This window comes from Urocitellus parryii, chromosome 1 (assembly GCF_045843805.1).
Source record: "Urocitellus parryii isolate mUroPar1 chromosome 1, mUroPar1.hap1, whole genome shotgun sequence".
In the NCBI taxonomy this organism is placed as follows: Eukaryota; Metazoa; Chordata; class Mammalia; order Rodentia; family Sciuridae; genus Urocitellus; species Urocitellus parryii.
Genome location: NC_135531.1, coordinates 221,483,220 through 221,505,260, shown reverse-complemented (window position 1 = coordinate 221,505,260; position 22,041 = coordinate 221,483,220). Strand labels below are relative to the sequence as shown.

At 38.9% G+C, this 22,041-nt stretch overlaps 1 protein-coding gene across 1 annotated transcript in view; it reads left to right on the top strand.

Annotated features, from left to right (window-relative positions):
* Window positions 1-22,041, top strand: part of Stk39 (serine/threonine kinase 39) — a 269,628-nt gene that overhangs the window by 193,071 nt on the left and 54,516 nt on the right. The window contains exon 15 of the mRNA XM_026389549.2: window positions 21,355-21,407. Coding sequence (XP_026245334.2) covers window positions 21,355-21,407 — 53 coding nt within the window. The remainder of the gene's footprint in view (window positions 1-21,354; window positions 21,408-22,041) is intronic.

Genomic DNA, 22,041 nt, shown 5'->3' with positions numbered 1-22,041 from the left:
GGGAAACAGTCCTTTTGAAAGCAGAATTTGATGGGAAGCTATATTAGGAGATCTATTATGCCCTTGATTTCAATTATGCATAAAATCTAAGGAAACGTGAGCATGGGGCCTGGGCAACTTTGGGGGTTAACTGTTCCACATGTTAAGAAAGAGGTTCCATCACTTTATTCAACACAGTGAGTATTTTTTAAAGTGCTTACTCAGTGTCAAAGTAGTGCTGTATTAAGTACCAACAGAAAATAACCCTTGGTTTTAAAGAAAAGATAGACATGTACAGAAATAGTTTCCATGTGACAGGTTAAGGCTTTGATAATCCTAAGTTTTAAAAATCATAAACATTTGCTCAATTAAAGGTCAGAAGATGCTTTTATTTTTTAAGCTTTAGCTCAATTCTCGGCCTTTAAGTCTTTATTACTCAAATGATGAGTCATTGTCACACAGCTTAGCTTTCAAATCTTAGTGGCTCTTTTTAAAGAAACTTTAAAAGGTAATAGGGAACTTTTCCTCCCTTATTATAAAAGTAATACATGTTCATTAGAGGAAATTTGGAAATACAGAAAGTTATAAAGAAGAAAATGATTACCCTTCAGACCATCATTCAGGAGGAAGGACAATTAACACTTGGGTATATTTCCTTCTATTCCTTTTACTCTACATGTGCTTTTTATTGTTCCAATTATAGTACATAGGCAGTTTGGTATTCTGCTTTTTACACTTAGGATTACATTGTAACCATTTTCTCATGTCATTAAAAATCCCTTCTATAAACAAAAATTTAATAGCTGCATAATATTGCATCTTGTGGTTATTTCACTGCAATTTATTTCGTTATCTTCTCATCATTGGAGATTTAATTTGGTTCCAGATTTTTGCTACCATAAACAGTGCTCTAAAAACTGGCTTTATTCGGAAAACTGTCCAATTTCTAATTTATTTCCTGTGGCAGATACATAGATGTAGAATCAGTAAGTCAAGGGGTATATCCTTTGAGAAAATTTGGACATAGACTGCCAAACAAGCCTCTCAAAAGATGGTATCAGAATCTACCCCTAAGAGCAGTGAAGGAAAGTTTAATGGGCTGTATCCTGGCCAGCTTATTGTGTTTCCTATGATCATTTTGTAATCTTTGCTAATTTTAATTTGTTAGATTAGAAAGGGGTGATTAAAGTTTGTAGTTTGTATTTCGGCTGAGCCTAATCTTGAAACACCCAGGTGGAAAAAGTGGAGGAGGGCACAGAAAGACTAGATACAGGGTTTCCAACCCAGGAAAATAACTCACTCTTATGTTAAAAAAAAAAAAAATCTGATTTTTTTAAAAATTAAACTTATTTTTGAATGATGCATAAAATTGTACATACTTAATGAGGAAATTCATATCTCTACTATTAGTCTAGAAGAATTTATGCCATGTTCCAAAATGTGCCTTAATCTAAACAAAGCAAGCCTAAGGCTTTCCCTTGAAATGAAAATGCTTATTATAATAGAAAAGAAAGAAATTGGGTTATTCTGAACTTATTTGTTTAGTGATTAGCCACTAACGTCCAGCGGTCATTATTTCCTTGTTAGAATGTCTCCAATTATCCCTTTAGTAATGAGCTGCTGTGGTGCAGTCTCTTCTTAGCATTCAGTCTTGTCTCCTCTCCCAGCCTCTCCCTGAAAAGATGGGAGCATGATCCTTCCCTCACCTCTTACAACAGGTGCTGCTCTGCTGCAGCTCAGCCAGCCAGAGATACCAGGTGAGTCTGGAGAGAAATACTCCTACCCAAGAACAGCACTAAGCCATTTCTAGAGAGATCCTAGAAGAGCTGTTGGGTCACTACCATGTTCTCACCTTTAGGGCCAAAATAAAGATACAGCAGATCAATCAGGCTTGTTTGATGCCAGAAAGTAATCAGTATGATGGCACTTGTTTTCTTCCAAAGATACAAGGTTGAATGTTTCTGTCTCTGATGGAGTCCTGTAGATTAACCTTCTAGTGATTAAAATTTATAAGAATGAATAAGGGTGGGGAGCCACTCCAGGAGCCTTCTTCCCATGCCCAAATATCTTAGGACCAAGACAGCAAGAACTTTTCCTGGATGGCCTCACAGTATTGCAGTGTTGGTACTAGAAAAGTGGTGGTTTGAATTTGGGTTAGTCCTACAGAAGAATATTTTGAATCGGGCATTGTTCTTGGCCAGCCCATCCTTGTCTGTCTCTATATAGGAAGTCTGTAAAGTAACATGGGAATTCTCCAGTTGTTTTCCCCACAATTTAACAGCTTGACGGACTTGACTTCTCTCCATGCTAACCATCTATTTGCCAGTTAATGTGAGGGAAATGTGAAGGCTGGGAATGACTCTGGTTCTGTGAGTGCTTGCTTCACACTAGAAACATTTCTCTCGCTCTGTAAATGTGTGTTTGAGAAAAATAATGGAGATAGGAGTGGCAGCAAAGTGACATGGTAGCACTTTGCTACCATGGTAGAAATTTTTCAGGAAAAGAAAGAGGCATTCGTGGTCTATCTCTTAAGGAAAGCTTGTCAAACACCTTTGATGAATCTTTCTTTCTGGCTCTAAATTCTATGATGAGTAATTAGCTTATCAAGCATAGTGTGTACATTACTTCATTTCTACATGTCCTCTTTTCCAAGTCTAGAACATTGCTGTGTGCCAAGTATGTGTTCTGTACACATCTGAGCTGAATGAGTGATTTTTCCTCTGCTTAATTCTTTCTTAGCTCATCTGTCCAATAACATCTGTGTTGCTTCCTGAATTTTTTGGATCATATCTACTTCATTAAATGGTCTGTTATACATTTTCTTGATGTTTAAAGAATTATATTTGGTACATATTTTTTTTGAAAAGGGTAGGGAAAAACAAGAACGGGCCTCACTCTCCTCTTTAACCTACTTTAAAGAACTGGTTATTTTAGAATTGGAATACCAGTACTATTTTTATGTTAATAATTATCCTAACATTGAACGAAGCTTGTCAGGAAGGAAGTATGTTGGTGTTCATATGTCAGATACTGAAGTGAAATAAATTGCCTTTTGTGTCCCAAGCAAAGTAAAACCACCATCACAAGCATTTATATTTCCATTTTCTGAGACTCCTCAAGAGCAGAAATATTTTTTCATTTGTAACCAGTAAAAAAGCATGGACAGCCTTTCTGGACACAGGAGGTTCCCAGGCCAAACTTGAGTCATCAACGGCCAACTTTGATACCAGCTCCAAGTCTCTCAAATACACAGCTGTTTGGCAGCCAGATCCATGCTCTAGTTCATCAAAAGCCTTTTCAGGTCATTTTAAAATGTTTTATTAATGGCCACATCAACAGGATAAAGGAGGTCAGTATGCTGAGGCGCAGATAAAAATGAGAATGGTATTTTTTCCCTCCCAGTTGGCTCAGTAGGAGATCCTATTAGTGCTCTAAAAAGTTATATAATTAGCATGGCACCCGCTGCTCATTTGGTAAGCCAAACTGATTTCCAATGTTCAGAATACAAAACATGGAAATGTCATCTTCATACGCTCTCTCTCCGTGCTGTCACTGATAGCCGAGAGCGATTCTGAATGACAGAGCTGTAATAACAGTGATGATGAGAGTCACAATTAAATAGCAGCCTGAGTTTGGAGCAATGTTCCTGCAGGTGTTCCCCATGTCCAGGGAGGCCCTGGATGATGGCGAGCATACGATGTCAATGGCCCTTTCCATGCAGACGCAGAAAGTGGCCAGATGTGTTGGCTAAAACCAGCAAAACGGGTGCTTTTCTAGTGTCTCCTTTTTCAGGGAATTTTCCTAATTTGACAGACAGGAGTCTGTGCTGTAGGCAGGTTTTGTTCTTCTGTTCTACCTTTCTTATGGTGATCTCCCACATGGATTTAACTGAACAAAACCAAATATGTAAGTTATTTATAAGAGAAAGTGGGACAGGTCATCAGGAGTGTTCTCTAATTCTCATGGGTTTATTGAACTTTCTGGCAGTTTTTAAGATTTCCAAATCAGACCTAGTGGCCAGTCTCTTTGTTTCTTTTCAACTTTCAGCAAGAGCATTTCATTTCTACCTCCAAATGACCAGGTCCTGTTTATTCAAGCAAAATTGGGATTCTTGAGAAAATAAAGAGGCCTGTACCTCTCTGAAATTTTGTATTATATATGTAGGGTTTTATGGTTAAAATATGTGGGACTTAGAGGAGGTCTGACAACTGCAGTTGTGCTTAGGTTAGGGAATAAGGAATAGATAAGGAGGAAAAGATCTTGGGGACTAAGATCTAACATGAATAACTCAATAGTTAAATTTTGTGTTTATTTTTATTGATATTATTAAAAAAATACTGACTGAATGCTTGTCTCTGCCAAATATTATTATCCATGCCTTCTCTCATCTGATCCTTTTTTTTTTTTTTTTTCCTCCTGGTATTAGGGATTGAACCCAGGGACACTCTCCCATTAAGCTATAGAGCTATATCCTCAGCCCTTTTTAAATTTTGAGACAGGGTGTCACTAAGTGGCCAATGGCCTTGAATTCACAATCTTCCTGCCTCAGCCTCCTGAGCAGCTGGTATTACAGATGTGCACCACTGCTCCTGACTGATCTTTTCAATTATGCTGTGAAGTCATTTCTGTGATCACCTTATTTCATATGCAAAGATACTAAGACTTGGAAAGTTAAACCATTCGCCCTCAGACCTTATGGCTAGTCAGTGGGACAGTACCTGTTTAAACTAGAGAATACTATCTTTAGAAACCAAGTTCTTCCAGGCTGAGTAGACCTTGTGACAAAATGGTTTTTTGCTTTCCTTTGACTTACCTTAGAACCAACTCAGAGATCTTGACAGGGAAGGAGGCGGAAGGGAGGCTGTGGCAAGGAGCTATGTTCCCTTTCCTCATGCCACGTGTACATGTGGGAATTGCCCGCAGCTCAGCATTCCTGGCTCAGTAGCAGCGTCCTAGAACCATAAATGTACCTTTTTTTAGCCACCCAGACCCCTGGTCCATATGCCAAGGCCAAAGCACTCCCAGCTGGCATGCCTGTGAGTCCTGCTGAGGTTGAACCCATCATTTTCTGTTGGCTCGCTGCTCCTGTCTCCTCACAGTACAGTCCCCATTCACCTCTCCTAGACCCATGCCTAGTATTATGTCCGCTCCTCTGATTGTAGCTCTGACCTGTGTATCAACTGAAGTGCTCTCATTCCAAAAGCCTTCTGTTGTTATTTCAGTAGTCATTTTGGGTTGGTCACCTCCATACCTAGCAATTTTGTCAAGTGTGCTTCCAATCCACAAAATGTCATTTAGGCAGGTGGGGAGGAGTGAGATGCCCCTGAGTTCATTCAATTTCTTGAGTATTTGCTGAGAACTTGCCCAGCTGTTGAACCCTGCCTTGTGAGGCACCTTGGAGGAGACATTGCCTGACTTCGTAGCTCCTCTGATCCCCCTTTTAGACCCTGTGTATTTGTTTAAAAGGCTTATAACTAACTGATCACTGACTGATTTACTATACCTTTATTTTTCTATAAAGATTGACATTCAGCAGTTTGCCCTTTTTTATCAAATAATTCTCTTAAATTAAAGTTGGCAATGAATCAATTATTATTCAATTTGCCTCAAACTGGTGGGGAGGGAGCTCTCCTGTTTGTTCACCCCTTGAGAAGGGTCCTCATGGCTTTGCCTACACAGTCCTCCTCAGTCCCAGGGGCCCTGTTTTGTTTTATCTTATTTTTTGATACCCACTTTCTAAAAAGCACAGCTTGAATTTACTGTAAAGAAACAAATAGCAGATTGTTTGCAGGATGTATGTATGTTTCTGTAGATTAAGAACTCTTCTTTATCCCATCTGACCTCCTTTATTAAATTTTTACTTAAGACAAGAGGTGTTGGGAAGTGAAATTGATCAAATTATATATTTTTGTGTGTATATGAATATGCCATACTGAAACCCACCATTCTGTATAAATAACACACACCAATAAAAGCAGTCAAATAAGCACTAAAAGTTATAGATACAAAGGTTTTCCATCTTAACTTTATAAAAATAAATAAAATACACTTAAAGTTAAGAAAAAAAAAGAGAAAGAGAAAGTGTGTGTTTAAGAAAGCTAAGGTAGCCTTAAAAACGTGTCAGAGATCAACAGCCTGGGCATAAAGATTAGTCACTGAAAACATCTTGAAGGAAATTATTGGCTGTGTCTTTTTCAGTAATAGTTAGATAAGAAAAGTGCCTTATCCCACTGTCTTGTTAAGTCCTTCGGTTTGTGGTGCAATTGCACTCATGGAAGTTGCTTATTAAACATTCTTAAACATGTTTTTCAAAATCATCCAGATGGGAGTTATGATTCTGAAGCCTGGGTCCTGAGGCCCCTCCATGACCACCAGCCCGTCATCTTACAGTCACACAGCACATGTTTAAATATAGGCCAACAGTTGTTTTGAGCCTCTGGAATGAGACTGTGTTGCCTGCATCTGCCTTGGGGTCCTGCCCTCAGGTGTGCCCTCTGTGGAAGGGATAGCACTGTACCGCTCAGATGGGGCTTCCTGAGTAAGCCAAGGGTTTTTCCACCTTTGGCAAACTTCAGGTACTTGGAATTTTCCAATCAGAATGACTTGATTGCTATGCCAAATGACTGGTGTTGTTTTCTTTACTTGGGACTGTTGAAAGAATGGTTTCTTCCCAAACCATTGTGATAATGAATGTCATAAATTAGCATTCCAGAGGCTGAGAATCAATTTAATTTTTAATAGAGGTTCAAATGTTGACTTTTAAAAGTTTGTCAGTATCAGATGGTGTATCAGTTTGCTAGGGCTGCCTTAACAAAGCACCAAGGATATGGTGGTTCAAGCAACAGGAATTTATTTTCCCATTCTCTGGAACCTAGAAGTCCATGATCAAGATATATGCAAGTTTGGTTTCTCTTTAGGTCTCTCTGCATGGCTTGTAGAAAGCCACTTTCTTACTGTGTCCTCACAGGATCTTTTCTTCTGCAGGTACATATCTGTGTCCTTAATGTCCTCTTCCATAGGGAAGATGTTGTATTGGATTAGGGTTTATCCCAGTGACCTCATTTAATCTTAATTACATCTTTAAAGGCTCTGTTACTAGCACAGGCATGTTCTGAAGTACTGGAGGTAAGACTCCAACGTATGACTTTGGCAGGGGACCCATTTTGAGTTTGTTTGCTTGTTTGTTTGTTTGCTTGTTGCAGTACTGAGCATTGAATGAGAGCCTGGGGTATGGAAGGCAAGTACTGTATCTATGAGCCATACCCTCTGCTCCCCACCCATTTTATTTTATTTTGAGAGAGGGTCTCACTAAGTTGCTGAGACTGGCCTCGAACTTGTAATCCTCCTACCTCAGCCTCCTGGGTATCTCTTACAGAGGGGTCCACATTTCAACCCATAACACAGAAAAAGGGAAAAGGCAGTCACAGGGTGGCCACATCTTCAGGGTCACTTTGTAGTAATAGGAAGAGTTGTGCCATTACATCCTCAGTGGGAGTTGCAAAAGTGCATCTATGGGACACAGACAAACCCAAGCTTCAGGTTTCTCTTTTCTCACTAATGGAAACTTCACATTAAAAAAAAAAAAAAGAACATATTTCCAAAAAGTCTTACCCAGAGAGTGTATGGCATTTGTTCTCACTTTAAATCTCTCATACAAAATCATGCTCACCCTTGCAGGATGCGTTAAGTACAAGAAGCTTCCCAAGTTCCTTTGGATGGGTTCACCCTGCTCTTCTCCCAGCAGGCTGGAGGAGTTGTGCCTTTTCAATTTTTGAGTATTAGCCTTTAGAGAATCATATAACCTCAAGTCTCAAAAGGAAGCAGATGCCTCTTCCTTTGAGAAGATTTTTCGATTTCTTTTTGTTTGTTTTGACATTATTTTGAATCAAAGTCCTGTCCTAATCCAGCCTTCTGACTGATGTGACCTGATGTGCTCTCACACACCTGATGTGTTTCCTACTGTTGTGTATCTGCAACCTATCACATGACCAATGTGATAGCAATGTTTATTTTTTTCTTTGCAACTCTACAGACAAATAATCATTTGCTGAAGTAATATCAAAAAGTTCAACCTGAGGATTTATGATAGCTTTGAGGACCACCAATACTGGGCTTAGATGCATTTGCTTATAGGCCACTTCTCTAAATGGATCAAAAGAGAAAATATATGCTCACTTTCATATTATTTAACTTAATTGTTTATGATACCACCTGTAGGACAGAGATGATTCTTTTTAACGTTCTAACCTACAAGATACTGGTATTAATACCTCTTAAAATTAGCCCTTCAAGATTTTCTTCTTTGTTGAGTAGATATTTTAAACTTCATTGAAAATGATCATTTTCCTTTTAATTTGCTAAATTTTGTGTAGCTTTCCTTGGATTTATTCATGTAAATTAGTAATAAAATTATAGGAATAGTTTCTTGCTACCTCTGTGATTACCTGGCTAAAATTTAAGGAGTTTGTTGTTGTTTAAAACTTTTAAGCAAAAAAAAAAAAAAAAAATGATCTCTTTATTCTGAAGCAACACAGTTTGGGGATTCAGCTGAGCATGTGTCCAAGTTGTGGATCAGCCACAGGGCTTCCACTAGAAGTTCAGATATTCTGCAACCGCCTCCTGCAGGTGTCAGTCAGCCGGCTCTCCAGGGGAGGATGTCAGCTCCCCACACGTTCATGGCAGAATGTTACCTCTGCTTCCCAGGGAGGTTTCAGCCAAAGTGAAAGATCTGTGTTCAGTCAACACATTGATTATCAGACCCTTCGAACGCAGAGAATACAGTCCTGAAATGCCCCCTGCAGCACTGACAAAGACACTTGTGGGGCCCCAGGAAGGAGTCTGTATAGACCATCCATTTCTCTATGAGCTCCTACTGTTGAAGTAAATCACCAGGAAACAATGTACTTTGGCTGTATTATTTGAGCTTCCAGAAGAAATGCCATCGCTCAGGTCAGATATGATATTGTGCCTTCAGCACCTCGGAGAATTAATTTCTGTCTTTTACCCCAGATAGTTGGAGATATTGGTATGAAAAAAATTTTACTTTTCTCTCTTTTACAACACAGAATTGAAAAGGTTGCTCAGTCTCTCTTATAAAGGGGGTTCCAGCTAGAGGGGGAAAAAAAAAAGGAAAACAGGAGGGGAGGATCAGATATCACAAAGACATAGGAAAGATCAGTAGAAAAAGGAGGTGGCAAGAGGGGTAGGAAGGATGGGAAAGGAGAAGGAATGTGGAATGAATATGTAAATATACCCAGGGAATTTTACCTTTATGTATAAATAGAATAATAAAAAATAAGCAGACGAGTAAAAGGAGACTCAGTAAAACTGAAGAAAGAGAATGGGGAAAGGGAGGAGAGAAAAGGGGGAGAATGTGAATTGAAGTCGAATTTCATGCATGTATGAATTTGTTGGAATGGACCCAACTCCTATGTTTAACTGTAATGCTCCAATTAAAAAATTAAAATTACCACAAAAAAGGAGCTTGCACAAAAAATTGTCCTTGAAATTAATGCCAAGCAAAACAACTGCTTTTCATGGGTTTTTTTTTTTGTTGTTGTTTGTTTGTTTTGTTTTGAAAAGTAAGAATTGTACTATGCAGTAGTTTATGTTCTCTTTCTTAGCTGCAAGCAAAGTTAACTCCAGTGCTCAGCTGGAGTAATTGTGTCTCAAGTATGTGGTAATATCTCTGTATGTTCTTTAACTAATTTGTTATTTTTATTTTTATTTATTTTTGTGGTGCTGGGGATCAAACTCAGGGATTTGCAAATGCTAGGCAGTCACTCAATCACTGAGCTATGCCCCCAATCCCTGTTATTTTTAATAACTAAATGTTTAGTTATATATCTAGTTAAATTTTGAAATGATTTTAACAGCCGTTTTGCAAGAATTAAGTAAACTAAATAAATAGTAGGCAAAGAATATCATAGTTGTCTATAGTACTTTGAATTCGTGATGGTTTGTTCCTTGAAGGAAACTTCTTTTGTCTTAAAAGTATGCCCATCCTGATATGCTGCAAATATATGGAGCTCTTCTGCCCACCTCCCTGTGTGCTGTATCAGGCTTTGTACCTACACCTAGCTGGCATGATGTCTAGATCCCAAATGGATACTTACTAAATCCATGTCTTGGAAGTGCCTTTATCTTTATATTATTAAGGATGTTGGTTTGAGAGCCCAATGCATTGAACAAAGGTAGACATCACGGACACATTGATAAGTCTATTATTTCTCTGCAGTAAAACCTAACACACCTTAAACTTCCATGAAATAATATTAATAAAGTCTGGTTTTTAAAAAGAGGCATATCCAAAGACCCTTACCTAATAAGCATGCTAAATATTTTTTTCTGCTACAAAAAAAGTATGCTGTTTGTCCAAACTATTATGTTGCTTGTCCTCTCAGCTGTACACATGAGTCTAGTTTTTATGTGGTCACTCCTTTTCCCTATTTCCTGGTAAGTGAAAAAAAAATAAAAAATTAAAAAAAACTTCAGCAAATATATTCACTAGACATTCTAAATGCTGAAAAAGACTACTTGTGACACATGAAAATATAGTTCCATAATCTTGATAGGAAACAGAGCCTTTATACTATAATCTGTCCACTTGTGATTCATCATGGCTGAGACATAACACAATTGATTTTGTGCTGCGTAGGTGGAATATTAAATTTTTAGGTATTCAGCTCTGAAGTAAATAGGACAGAATGTGACCATTTAAAAAATTCTGAATGGTAGGTACATGTGTATTCATTCTGTTAGTCTTGGCACTTTCCTCTGTATTGAAATGTTTTTTTTTTTAAATAATCCTAGAAAGCATTAGCAGATAGTGAATAAAGAGTCACACCTGTTCATTGAGGTTAGAGGATGGGTAAGGCAGGGCAGAGGAAATGGCTATGCCCTCTGCCATTTGGGCACAGAGATCCTCCAGAGGTTTCTGCTAAAGAAAAACACCTTAACTTAATGTAATTACTTTCAGATGAAAATGACTTTTTGTGGATAGAAAAGCCAGTTACTTGTGAGAATTTTTTTTTTTTTTTTGGTAGGAGATTTATTCGTAGGTGTCAGCACTGTACTGCACATCTGAAGTTTCTGTATGCAGGGCTCTGCCTGTGCACCTCTCATGTAGGTAGCAGCCATGTGAAATCACAGGCAACCAGACTACTTGCTCCCTACAGGCTGCAAATCTAAAATAGTCCTTCAGGCTGTGTTAAAATACAAAGTATCAGAGGCCCAAGCCTGAGGTTCTAGTTGCAGAAAACCCTGCAGACAATTAGCACATGAGGCCAAATCCTTTAAGATGTGTCAAGATACTATACTTGAAGAAAATATTTGTGTGTGTGTGTGTGTGTGTGTGTGTGTGTGTGTGTGTGTGTGTGTGTGTGATGGAGTCTGGAATCCTGGATGCTACCAACTTATATTTTCTAGGACAAGGGCATATTGGGGGTTTGTTGAAGTATAACAATAAAGGTATTTTCGCTCTTTAGAAAACTCATTGATAAAAGACTTTTGAGGCATATTAAATACAAGGGCAGGAGTTGGGGATGAAGGATGAGGTATGTGATTCATGATCATGTTCCTGGTGCACATGGTGCCTAATGCTTGGAGATACATACTGGAGAGGAGAATCCTGGTTTCAGGCAGAACTCTGGAGCACAATGCTGATGGGTACAATTGTGGCTTTCAAGCTCAAAATCTGCCACATCATTCATCTGAAGCACATTTCCACCTATAACATCGCTCATTGCCTGGAATAGTTCTTAACTTAGTGTAGGGGTATTGTGAGGTGGGGGGTACTTGTCAGAGATTTCACCTCTGATCACCCCACCTGCAGTTTGAAAACCACCAATCTAGTTTAAAGAGCAGTGGTCTAGCCACGTGTGGTGGCACATGCCTGTAACCCCAGCAACTCAGGAGGCTGAGTCAGGATCATGATTTCAAAGTCAGCCCCAGCAAAAGTGAGGCACTAACCAACTCAGTGAGACCCTGTCTCTAAATAAAATACAAAATGGGGATGGGGATGTGGCTCTGTGGTCGAGTGTCCCTGAGTTCAATCCCTTATACCCCGCCCTCCCCAAAAAAGAAAAGTGGTCTACACATTTCAGTCCCAGGTGTCATTATTGCATTAATGGCTCCTACTATAGACCTGACACCTAGTAGGTGATCAATAAGGATTTATGGAGCATTGAGTGAGTTAACCAGCTGTGTAATCTTAGGCAAAACAGTTAAATCTCTTTAGCTTCAACTTCCTCACCTGAGGAGTGAGAGGAATGGATTAGCTGACCTCCGGGGCCCCTTTCAGTTGTAAAATTATATGATTCTGTGATTGGACCTTTGCCTCAGAGAAAGATTAATTTGACAGGGGTGTGAAGGATGGGTGAGAGTGAGCACTAAGAGAGGGGAAACATCCCTTTTTCTGAGTTAATCTCCTGTTTCCTTCTCTACTACTATTTTTAAGCACTTATTTACATTGGGTTGCCCCTCTAGTTACATGATCAGCTGCATTTCTCCAGGAAGATTGCAAGCTCTGCAGGGACTTGCTTTTTCCCTGCTTCTGTGTGCCTCAAAACACAAGGCATGATAATGCCTGGCAGCCATGCCGGGGAGTTTGCACCATTTTCATATGGCTCATTTAATCTGCAAGGGATGCATTACTTCTGCTGCTTACCACAGAGGAAACTGAAAGTTAGGTGAAGCAGACTACTGAAGGTCTTGTTAGTAAGTGGGTGACCTGCAAATTGAGCTCCAATAACCAGTTGATGGGTGTGAGTCTCAGTTCTTAAGGCTTCCTAGTAAATTGACCTAAAGACTGTGCTCCGGGGAAGCCAGAGCTGAATGGGGGCACTTCTTCACACTGCTGCTAATGCTTCCTGGGTCTCTTGTTTCTGGTTTGTGTTGCAGGTTCCTTCAACTTATTCTGACATTGGCATTGTTTTGATGTCTCACTAAGTATAAGAACCTTTTGCTGGGCTACACATTTTTCTGCCAGGTATTACACCCGGAAAATGGTTCCCTTGGCCTTCAATGGCCCTTTTTCCTTTTTCTGAGCACCTTAGTTTTCGCAGTAGCAATCTCTATGTGTGCATGTTGTGTGAGAGTGTGTCTAAAGTATCCTTTGTTCACTGAATCATTTAGTCTTAGTTATGACCAATGGTGGTGATTTGGCCTTCACTTTGTGGTGAAGTTGTAGAGAAATGGATGATTTGAGAATTCTTAAGGAGCTAGAACTCTCCTTGGTTGTTGGCTTTCACTGCCATTTACTCCCTAAGAACTGAGGAATATAAGGGCGTTTAACAGAAGTGATGCATTCCCTTTGAATATGTTGAGTTGGGTTTTTGTTGTTGTTTTGGTTGGGGGGACATCTGTTTGGACATTTTGTGGAGCGATACCATATAGGCATTGCATAATGGATTTATAGCTCTGAGGAAGTACCTGGGATTGAGTTATTGATTTGGAACTAATCATCCAGGGAGAGATTAAGAAGAGAGAGGGTGGACTATAATCATTGCAAACAGGCAGACAGAGATAGAAGAGTATTGGGGGATAGATACAAAGGGCAGCTAGGGAACTGGGAACACTAGAAGGTTGTTCCTCAGAACCAGGGGAGGGACACTTTACAAAAGACAGATTCATAAACTGCATTCATTCATTTGTTCGTTCTTCAGCACATAGCATCTGGGTGCCCCCCCCGGCATTGAGGGGAAGAACAATGAACACAGCAAGATGAGGCTGGGATTTGGAACTTCTTGTCTAGTGGGGAGCCAGATATTGAAGTAATAACCACATGACTACTTTATGCAAAAGGTGCTCTGCAAAAACTGGGGGCTAGGAAAGCAAGTAGGAAAGGGGCTTACTCTCCTCTGGATGCTCTCACTTCCTTTCCTGGCCTCCTATGGAAGTCCTGGGGCTACAGCCCAGGAATCAGGAGAAGGAAGGAGATATAGGTGGACCTGGCAACACCCAAGCAGGGGAAGAGTGGGAGAGAGGAGGTGGTGAGACAGGCAACATCCAGGTCTGGGAGGGACCTGCTAAGGATTTTAAATTTTGTTAATAACAAGAAGAAAATGCATCAAGGTGGCATGATTCGAATCAAATTCCCGTACGATAACTGGCTCTGGCAGACTCCGAGTGAGAAAGTTGGTGCATGTGCACACACATGTTTGAGAAGCTGGGAGTGCCTTGGTAAGGGCTGTGCACCTGAGCAGATGGCAGGTGGCATGGGCGAGTGCTGGATAAGTGATTTTAGTGATATCCTACACTTCTAAATCTCATTTCCCTCATTTTCAAAATAATAGGGGATAATGATAGTAGTGCTTACTTCAAGGTTGGTTTTGAGTATGGAAGGAGATAACACATGTAAAACACCTTGCATCCCAGCAGATGGTAAGTGGTGTTGTCGGAGGGTATTTAGTGCTGCTAATAACAAAACACCAGAGGCTGTCCATTTATAATGGACAGATATTTACTGGCTTACAGTTCTGGGGCTTGGGAAGTCCAAGATCAAGGGGGCTGCATATGATGAGGGCCTTCTTACTCTAGCATCCAATAGTGGAAAGGCAAATGCAGACAGGAAAATGAGATCAAACTGACAACCTCAAGCCCCTTTATAATCAGCATTATATTGTGTTCACGTGGGTGGATTTCACCTGACTTCCTATCAGAATCCGCCTGCCAACACTGCTGCACTAGTAAGTTCCCAACACAGGTTTTTTGGTGGTCACATTCAAACCATAGCAGCTATGAATTATTATTGCTTCCCTGTCACAGCTGAGGAAACAGATTACAGATGACCAAACAGGTAGTTGTGGCTTTGAACAGAGACCTCTGTCTCTACATTTCTCATTATCTCTTCACCCTGTACTGGCTGCCTCCTGGTGTGGAGGAGAAACATCTGGCCAGCTTCACGGAGCTGAAGTCCTCCACAGGACCTCTTTAACCCATGGAGATGAACTTCAGCTCAGTGTACAGAGTAGGACAAGAAGCAGGCTGAACTAAAATGACACCCTAATTGAGTTCTAGCCCAGCCTGTTGGAAAGGTTTTCATCCAGCCCCTGACCTAGAGAGAGAAAGTCCAGGAGCTGGTAGTGTGGGCGTCCCTTTACAGTTCCCTGGATACCAAGAACCTTACTCTGACCTGGAATTTCAAGTAAAAATAAGGGAGAAGAAGGCTGTTTTGTAAGAAATTTTTGGCTGCTTAGAAGAAGGGACCATTTCTGGGTTCCTGGGAAATATGATCCCTTTCTCCCTCACAAAACATTAGAACATCAGAGCTTGGGAAACAGTGGGCTCTCATCCTCTCTCTCAAGCATCCTGTGGGGATGACAGAGACTCTTTCTGATACTCTCAACAGCATGTGGGCTTTGTACTTCTATACCTTTTAGTCACATCTGGTTCTTAGGGTGTGTGTGCCCCATATCTCTGTTGGCATGGAATAGGAGATGTTGGCATGAAGCTGGAGAATGCAAAGTCCTGAGCTGGCATTTTGGCTTTTGAGCCTTCTGAAGCAATGACTCTGTCTGATGGTCCTGACACAATACATTAAGAGACACAGATGAGTGCTGCACCCTATGATATCTGTACTTCAGCAGCACCAGCCTTCTCATCTTCTCATCGGCTACCACTAGGAAGAGCTATGCCCACTCAGGTGATCCCCGTCACCACCCTTTTAGCCAGCTGCCCATGTGAGTGTTCACTGTGTCACTTGAAGATGAATTGAAAGAACAAGATAAATTTTCCATGTGCAAAACTTATTTTGAATGCACATAGCAAAAAATCAAAAGAATTTTGTCGGTACTGAACAGCAGTCACTAAAAACTGTTTTAAAAATCAGTTCCAAGCCAGGCACGACGACATGTGCCTGTAATCCCAGTGATACGGGAGGCTGAGGCAGGAGAATGGCAAGTTTTGAGGCCAGCCTCAGAATCTTAGTGAGACCTTGTCTTAAAATTAAAAAGGCCTGGGATATGGATGAGTGATTAAGTGCCTAAGTTCAATACCCAGTACCAAAAAGAATAAAAATTAAATCTGTTTCAAGCTTCTTAGTTTATAGGTTATATCTTCTATCTGGTTAAATTCCTGTGACCTTATTTTTCTTTCCCATGATTAATTTTCTTCCACTGAAAGCACAGACTGGTGCTCTCAGTCTATGGGCCAATGCATTATGTATTTGCCTCTTTTTAGTAGATTCTTAAAAATAACATCAACGTCTTAGCATTTCAGAAGACATTGTGCCCTTCTATTGTCCACAATTTATGTGTTAATATCAGCAGAAATGATAACTTATATTCAACCTCACTAATAAGTGTAATAGACTGAATCTGACCCACTCATAACTGTCAAAGTTTTGAAGTTATGTATTTTCAATTTAAAACTATGGAATTTCATATATAATGTTAAATTTCTTGATTACTTAGCAACAGTTGCTCAGATTCCTACCTGGCCATAACCAGCTTGTGTTTAGTAGTGGTTGCCTCCCTTACAGTAGGGAATATGCTTTCCCATTGAAACAGACCCCACATCTTTCTGTTCTTCAATCCACTCTCTGCTTTACTCATTTGAAGTTTCTTCAACAGTGCTTACAAATCATCAGCTAGAGTATAAATTGGTGCAACTTAGGTGAAGGAAAATTTGACAATACCTATCAAATTGCAAATGCACATAAACTTTGGCAGAGCAATTCACTTCTCGAAATTTATTGTTATACTCAGATATTTGCAAAACAACATGAGAACAAAAGGTTATTCTTTGAAGCATTCTTTATAATAATGAAAGATTGGAAACAATCTGTTTGCAGAATGGAACTAGTTCAGAAAAGATAGAGCACACAAAGGAAAACTATGTAGCTGTACAGAAGAGAATGAGAAAACCCTCAATGAACTAATATGGAGAAGTTCCAAAGTATGGCAGTATTAAGAAAAGAAAGACAGAGTACAAAACAGTGGATTTATTATGCTACCCTTTGTATTGAATATGTATGTATGTTGGCAAGGATATGCAGATACACCTTAGGAAGAATCCACAAAAAGTCTGACATATTGATCTCCTCTGAAAGGGAAACCAGATATTTGTGTAAGGGGTGAGGGAGAGCTAGTTTTCACAGAACTAGCCATTGTACTTTTGGCCTTTAAAACCACTTGATTATATTGCTTATCTAAAAATATTAATTTCCTCCTGAGCCCTATAGGCATTTGGATTTTTGATGTAGGGTATGCATACAGTGAGCAATAAAAGGGGGTATGTGCCTAACCAAATGCAAGTGTTTTTACTTTAGGATTAAGAGTGTTTTTAATAAGAGTCATCACAAGCATGCTAGGCCTTGAAGCTGTTACAGTCAAGTTTTTATCATGTCCTCTGTGAAGTTGCACTGACTTAGTTTTGAGTTTTAAATCATACCTATTTTCAGCTTCCCTGAAATCAAGAGTGTCCTGTGCGACATCAATTAAAGTAGATGTACTTTCAATTAAAGGTGTTAAGTATGCGTCTGAAAAGATTAATTCTTTATAAAAGGATGACCTTCAGTAGTTAGACACAATTAGGCATTTTTCCAACTATATTTCATCTTGATGGGACAAGTCTACTACTCACAATCAATCACTGTGATCTTTTCAAAGGTGAGCATCTTAGGTTCAGAGTCATAAAAGACTGCCTTGACTAGGCCATCCCCATGACTTGAACCACAGCAGACATAGGTAGAGATTGTGGGTGTTGTATGTGACTTTCTGTGGTATTCATATATAAAGCATTAGGAAGCCTGTGATGATATTCCCAATAGAGTTCTTACACCTCTCTTATTACAGTCTTAGTAGAACAAACTAATTTAAATAGGACCAATCAAAAGAAAAAGGTCAAAGGATGCCAATTAGTATTGAATCAAATTCTTTTATATTTTTTCCTCATTATGTCATTTCATTATTAAATGCATTATTAGTACTTGTTTTCCTAGTGATCGTTTTTTGTTTTTTTTTTCTTATTGGACTACTTTCATTCTAATTTAACCTCTGGTCATACACAGCACACCACACCAAGATGATTAAAGATACTAATGGTTGTTGGTGGTTTTATGATAATATGCACAATCTTAGGGAATCTTGTTCTTTTAAAGATGATAGGAATTGAGCATTGCTGTTTGTATTGGTTTCCAATATAGACTTATTTATCCTCACTCTGCCAGTCATCACATTTGTAAACTTAGAGAAGCCATTGAATGTAATAAACTAAAAATGCAGCAGGGCAGAGCAAAAAGAAAGGTAAATAATGGGAAATTAGCTATACCCCTTTGCATAGCTCAAAGGCTGATTGTTGGAATCAAATGAGATTACACACACATACACACACACACACACACACACACACACACACAATATACACTTTTTCCCTGGTATCAGAGAAGGATTGGTTCCAGGATCTCCTACACAGACCAAAATCTACAGATGTTCAAATTCCTTACATAAAATGTCATAGTGTTTTCATGAAACATTCTCTTGCATATTTAAATTATCGCTAGCCTACTTTTAATGCTTAATACAATGTAAATGCTATGTACATAGTTATTATTATGTTTAGGGAATAATAAATAGAAAAAAGTCTGTACATGTTCAGTACAGACACATTCTTTTTTCCTGAATATGTTCAAATTATGATTGGTTGACTTCCATGGATGCAAAACCTGTGAATTTAGAGGACCAGCTATGTGTTTGTGTGTATCTATGGAGATATATTGACAGATCTATCTAGATAGACATAGAGCTATAAATATAGGGGTGTTTGTGTGTGTATGTGTTGGTGGGGGGAGGGAGAGAATGACATAAAGAGAGAGGGAGAGAGACATGTCTCCATGTTGCTTAAAGTATGGCCCAGTTACCCTGGGAGTTCGTTAGATCTTTAGAGAGCTCATGAGAACAAAACTTTATAATAATATTAAAAAATTATTTAACTTTTCACTTCATGATTTCACACATGTTCAGTGGAATTTCAGTGTCTACCTACCTGACACTCAACATTGCAATAGATCTCTGAAACAGCTATAAAAATGCAGGTACCTTAAGGCAAACATTAGAGCGGCTTGCAAAAATGTCAATATAATTTTTCTTTTGGATAAGAAAGTCTTTTTGTTTTATTTTGTTTTGTCTTTCACACTACTGTGGACCAAATTCAAGGCCTCACGTGTTAAGCAACCACTCTGCCACTAAACAACAACCCAGTCTGAAAATAATTTTTCATAAAAATATGTACATACATGAGATAAATTAATGTCATTCTCAATTCAATTAATGTTTAAATTTTAATGTTTTTTAACTTGTAACAGTAAATTTGTGTGTGTGTGTGTGTGCGTGTGTGTGTTTTACTGGATATTGAACACAAAGCTTCATACATGCTAGGCAACACTGAGCCATATATCCCCAGCCCTTTTATAAGTTTTATTTTGACATAGGATCTCACTAAGTTGCCCATGCTGGCCTCAAACTTGCAGTCCTGCAATACTATCCTCCTGCCTCAGCCTCCTGAGTAGCTGGGATTACAGGCAAGTGCCACTGTGCCCTGCAACTTCTAATACAGTAAATCTTGATAGAGTCCCTATATAAACAAAATCCCTGTGGGGGACCTAATACTTTTTAAGAATGTAAAGGAGGTCTACTACCAAAATGTTGGAGAACTGCAGATATATAAGAGCACTATTAAAAATACATGGTGATACATACAGTTTATTAAGACACTTTAGGCTGATCAAAATAATGTAGCTTGCAAACAGCCCTTCCACTGTAGTCACTGATTAGTAATGGCACTTTCTACTGTCAAGGCAGGGATGTGTAGTTGGGGTCCAAGAGGATCTGTGAATACCATATAATTGTCTTCAGTTTCATGCATTGGTCATGTGTCTACTTTTTTATAGTTTAGAGTATATATACCATTTTCACGGTTGTCAGATTCCCAGAAGATCCTAATGGAAGCACACCTATAAGATTTGCAGAAGGTCCCTGGTCCTATTCTGTTCCCAAGAGCAGTGATAATGTCCAGGTGGGAAACCTTCAGGGAGCTGCAGACATCATGGCTCAAGGACCTCATGTTTGAGCTTAGGCTTTTTATTTCTCCCCACAGCACTTGTGGAAATAAACTTTTATAGGCACCGAGAAGGCCTTTCTTCTAGTGGGTATTACGCCCTTCGCCTTTTTAAGGCCACCTTGCATTTAGTGTGGTAGGATAAGGTGGTAGGACATAAAGACTGGAGATCAAGCCATTGACCAAGAGGGTCCCAGAGACCATATCATCATGGTGTGGCTGCTGTTCACAGATCCCAGGAAATATTGCAGAGGTTTAGAGAACTAAGCTGAAGTGCTGAACAGGGCCTGTTCAGCCTGGACATTCAGGGGAGGGTGTTCAGCCATCTCTGTCTGCTTCTGTCTTGGACACCTTGCTGCTGAGCTAGTAGTTGAATTCTGATGTAAATTACTAGTTTCCTAATGCAGTTCCGTAAGGTGTTTTTATTAACTTTAAACTTTATTAACTTTTAAACTTTAAACTTTAAATTCTGGCATCTGTTGAAAGGTGCTTATAATATTTTAGTGTTATGAGAACTTAAAATATTTCTGATTATAGCTTGCTGCCACTTATTATCATTTCTTGAAATTCAATAGAAGTAGAAAACATGTATTCTAGATATTTATTTGTTTATCTCCAGAGTGTCATTTATTTTTTAATTGTGTATGTTATAGTTTTATGTAAGCATTTTATATTTACTTAAAGTTTTATGTATTCAATGGGCAGTTTTATAACATTCAGAGGTCTGGGTATTTAGATACATAACTATAAAATGCATACCTTGGGCTGGGGTTGTGGTTCAATGGTAGTAGAGCTTAGAGCTCCTGCTTAGCATGTGTGAGGTACTGGATTTGATCCTCAGCACCACATAAAAAATAAATAAATAAAGTTATTTAAAAAAATGCATGCCTTGTTTTGGGCATTTTGTTGCTTGTTTTTTAACAGGACTATCTCTCCTTTTTTTACAATAAAATCTGTATTTCCAGGGAAAATATGAAAAATCATGGATTATCATTTATTTTGGACTAGAGGGACCTAAAATTTTAAATTATGAAATTAGATTTATGGTTACTAATTTAGTACAGATTTTCTAAAATTAACATTTTGTTTTTGGAACTTTGTGATACAGGTATGTTTAAATAAGGTAAATTAAATTAGATGAATAAATCTCTTCATTTTTTATTATCATAACCATTTCTTCCAGTGGAGGAAATATTTGGAGGTCATCCAAACCAAAATGCTAACTATGTGTTAGTAGCATCTTGTAAAACTTGGGATTTATTTAGTTTGATTAAACTTTGCTTCATTAGGTTTTAATGTGCTACATGTTATGTATTTCAGAAACTCCAGAAAGGAACTTAATGATATACGATTTGAGTTTACTCCAGGAAGAGGTGAGTTTTAATTGAAATTATTATTTTAGTGCTACAAGAAGCATTTCAGAAATTGATTGCAAGCATGTGGTTATAATTTTCTATTCAAAAATGCTTTGTCTAAAAGCAAAGGAAGGAAGGAGGGAGAGAGGGAGGGAGGGAGGAAGGGAAGGAAGAAAGGAGTTTTGATAATTGTAAGGATTCAAAACTGAACCACTACTGACTGCATGAATCCCATTGACACATGCGGTACAGTGCACACACACACATATAAATTGGATATATTAGCTCAACCATGAAAATAAGTACTGGCATGGTAATGGGAAATTATGAATATATAACGAGAAACACCAGCAGTCCTAATGAGTGTTGAGCAGCAAACAGTGGTGTCATTCAAAAAGGTAGCACACTTTGCCTCTCAGTGGGTCTCAGTTCAGGTTTCAGGAAACCTCTCTTGGGGAGTGTTTGTTGCCTCTTTTAGCTCTAGGCACCAGGGGTGAGCTTGATAGGAACAATGTCGATTGTCTAGTAGTGTGCAGTTTGAGTATTTTAAATAAGTTGTTGCAACTGCTTGAAAGCTGGACTGGTTGTTCCTTCAGCTCCTGCATGCCTGAAATAAAGGACCATCTTTTATCTTTTGCACCTAGGAAAAAAG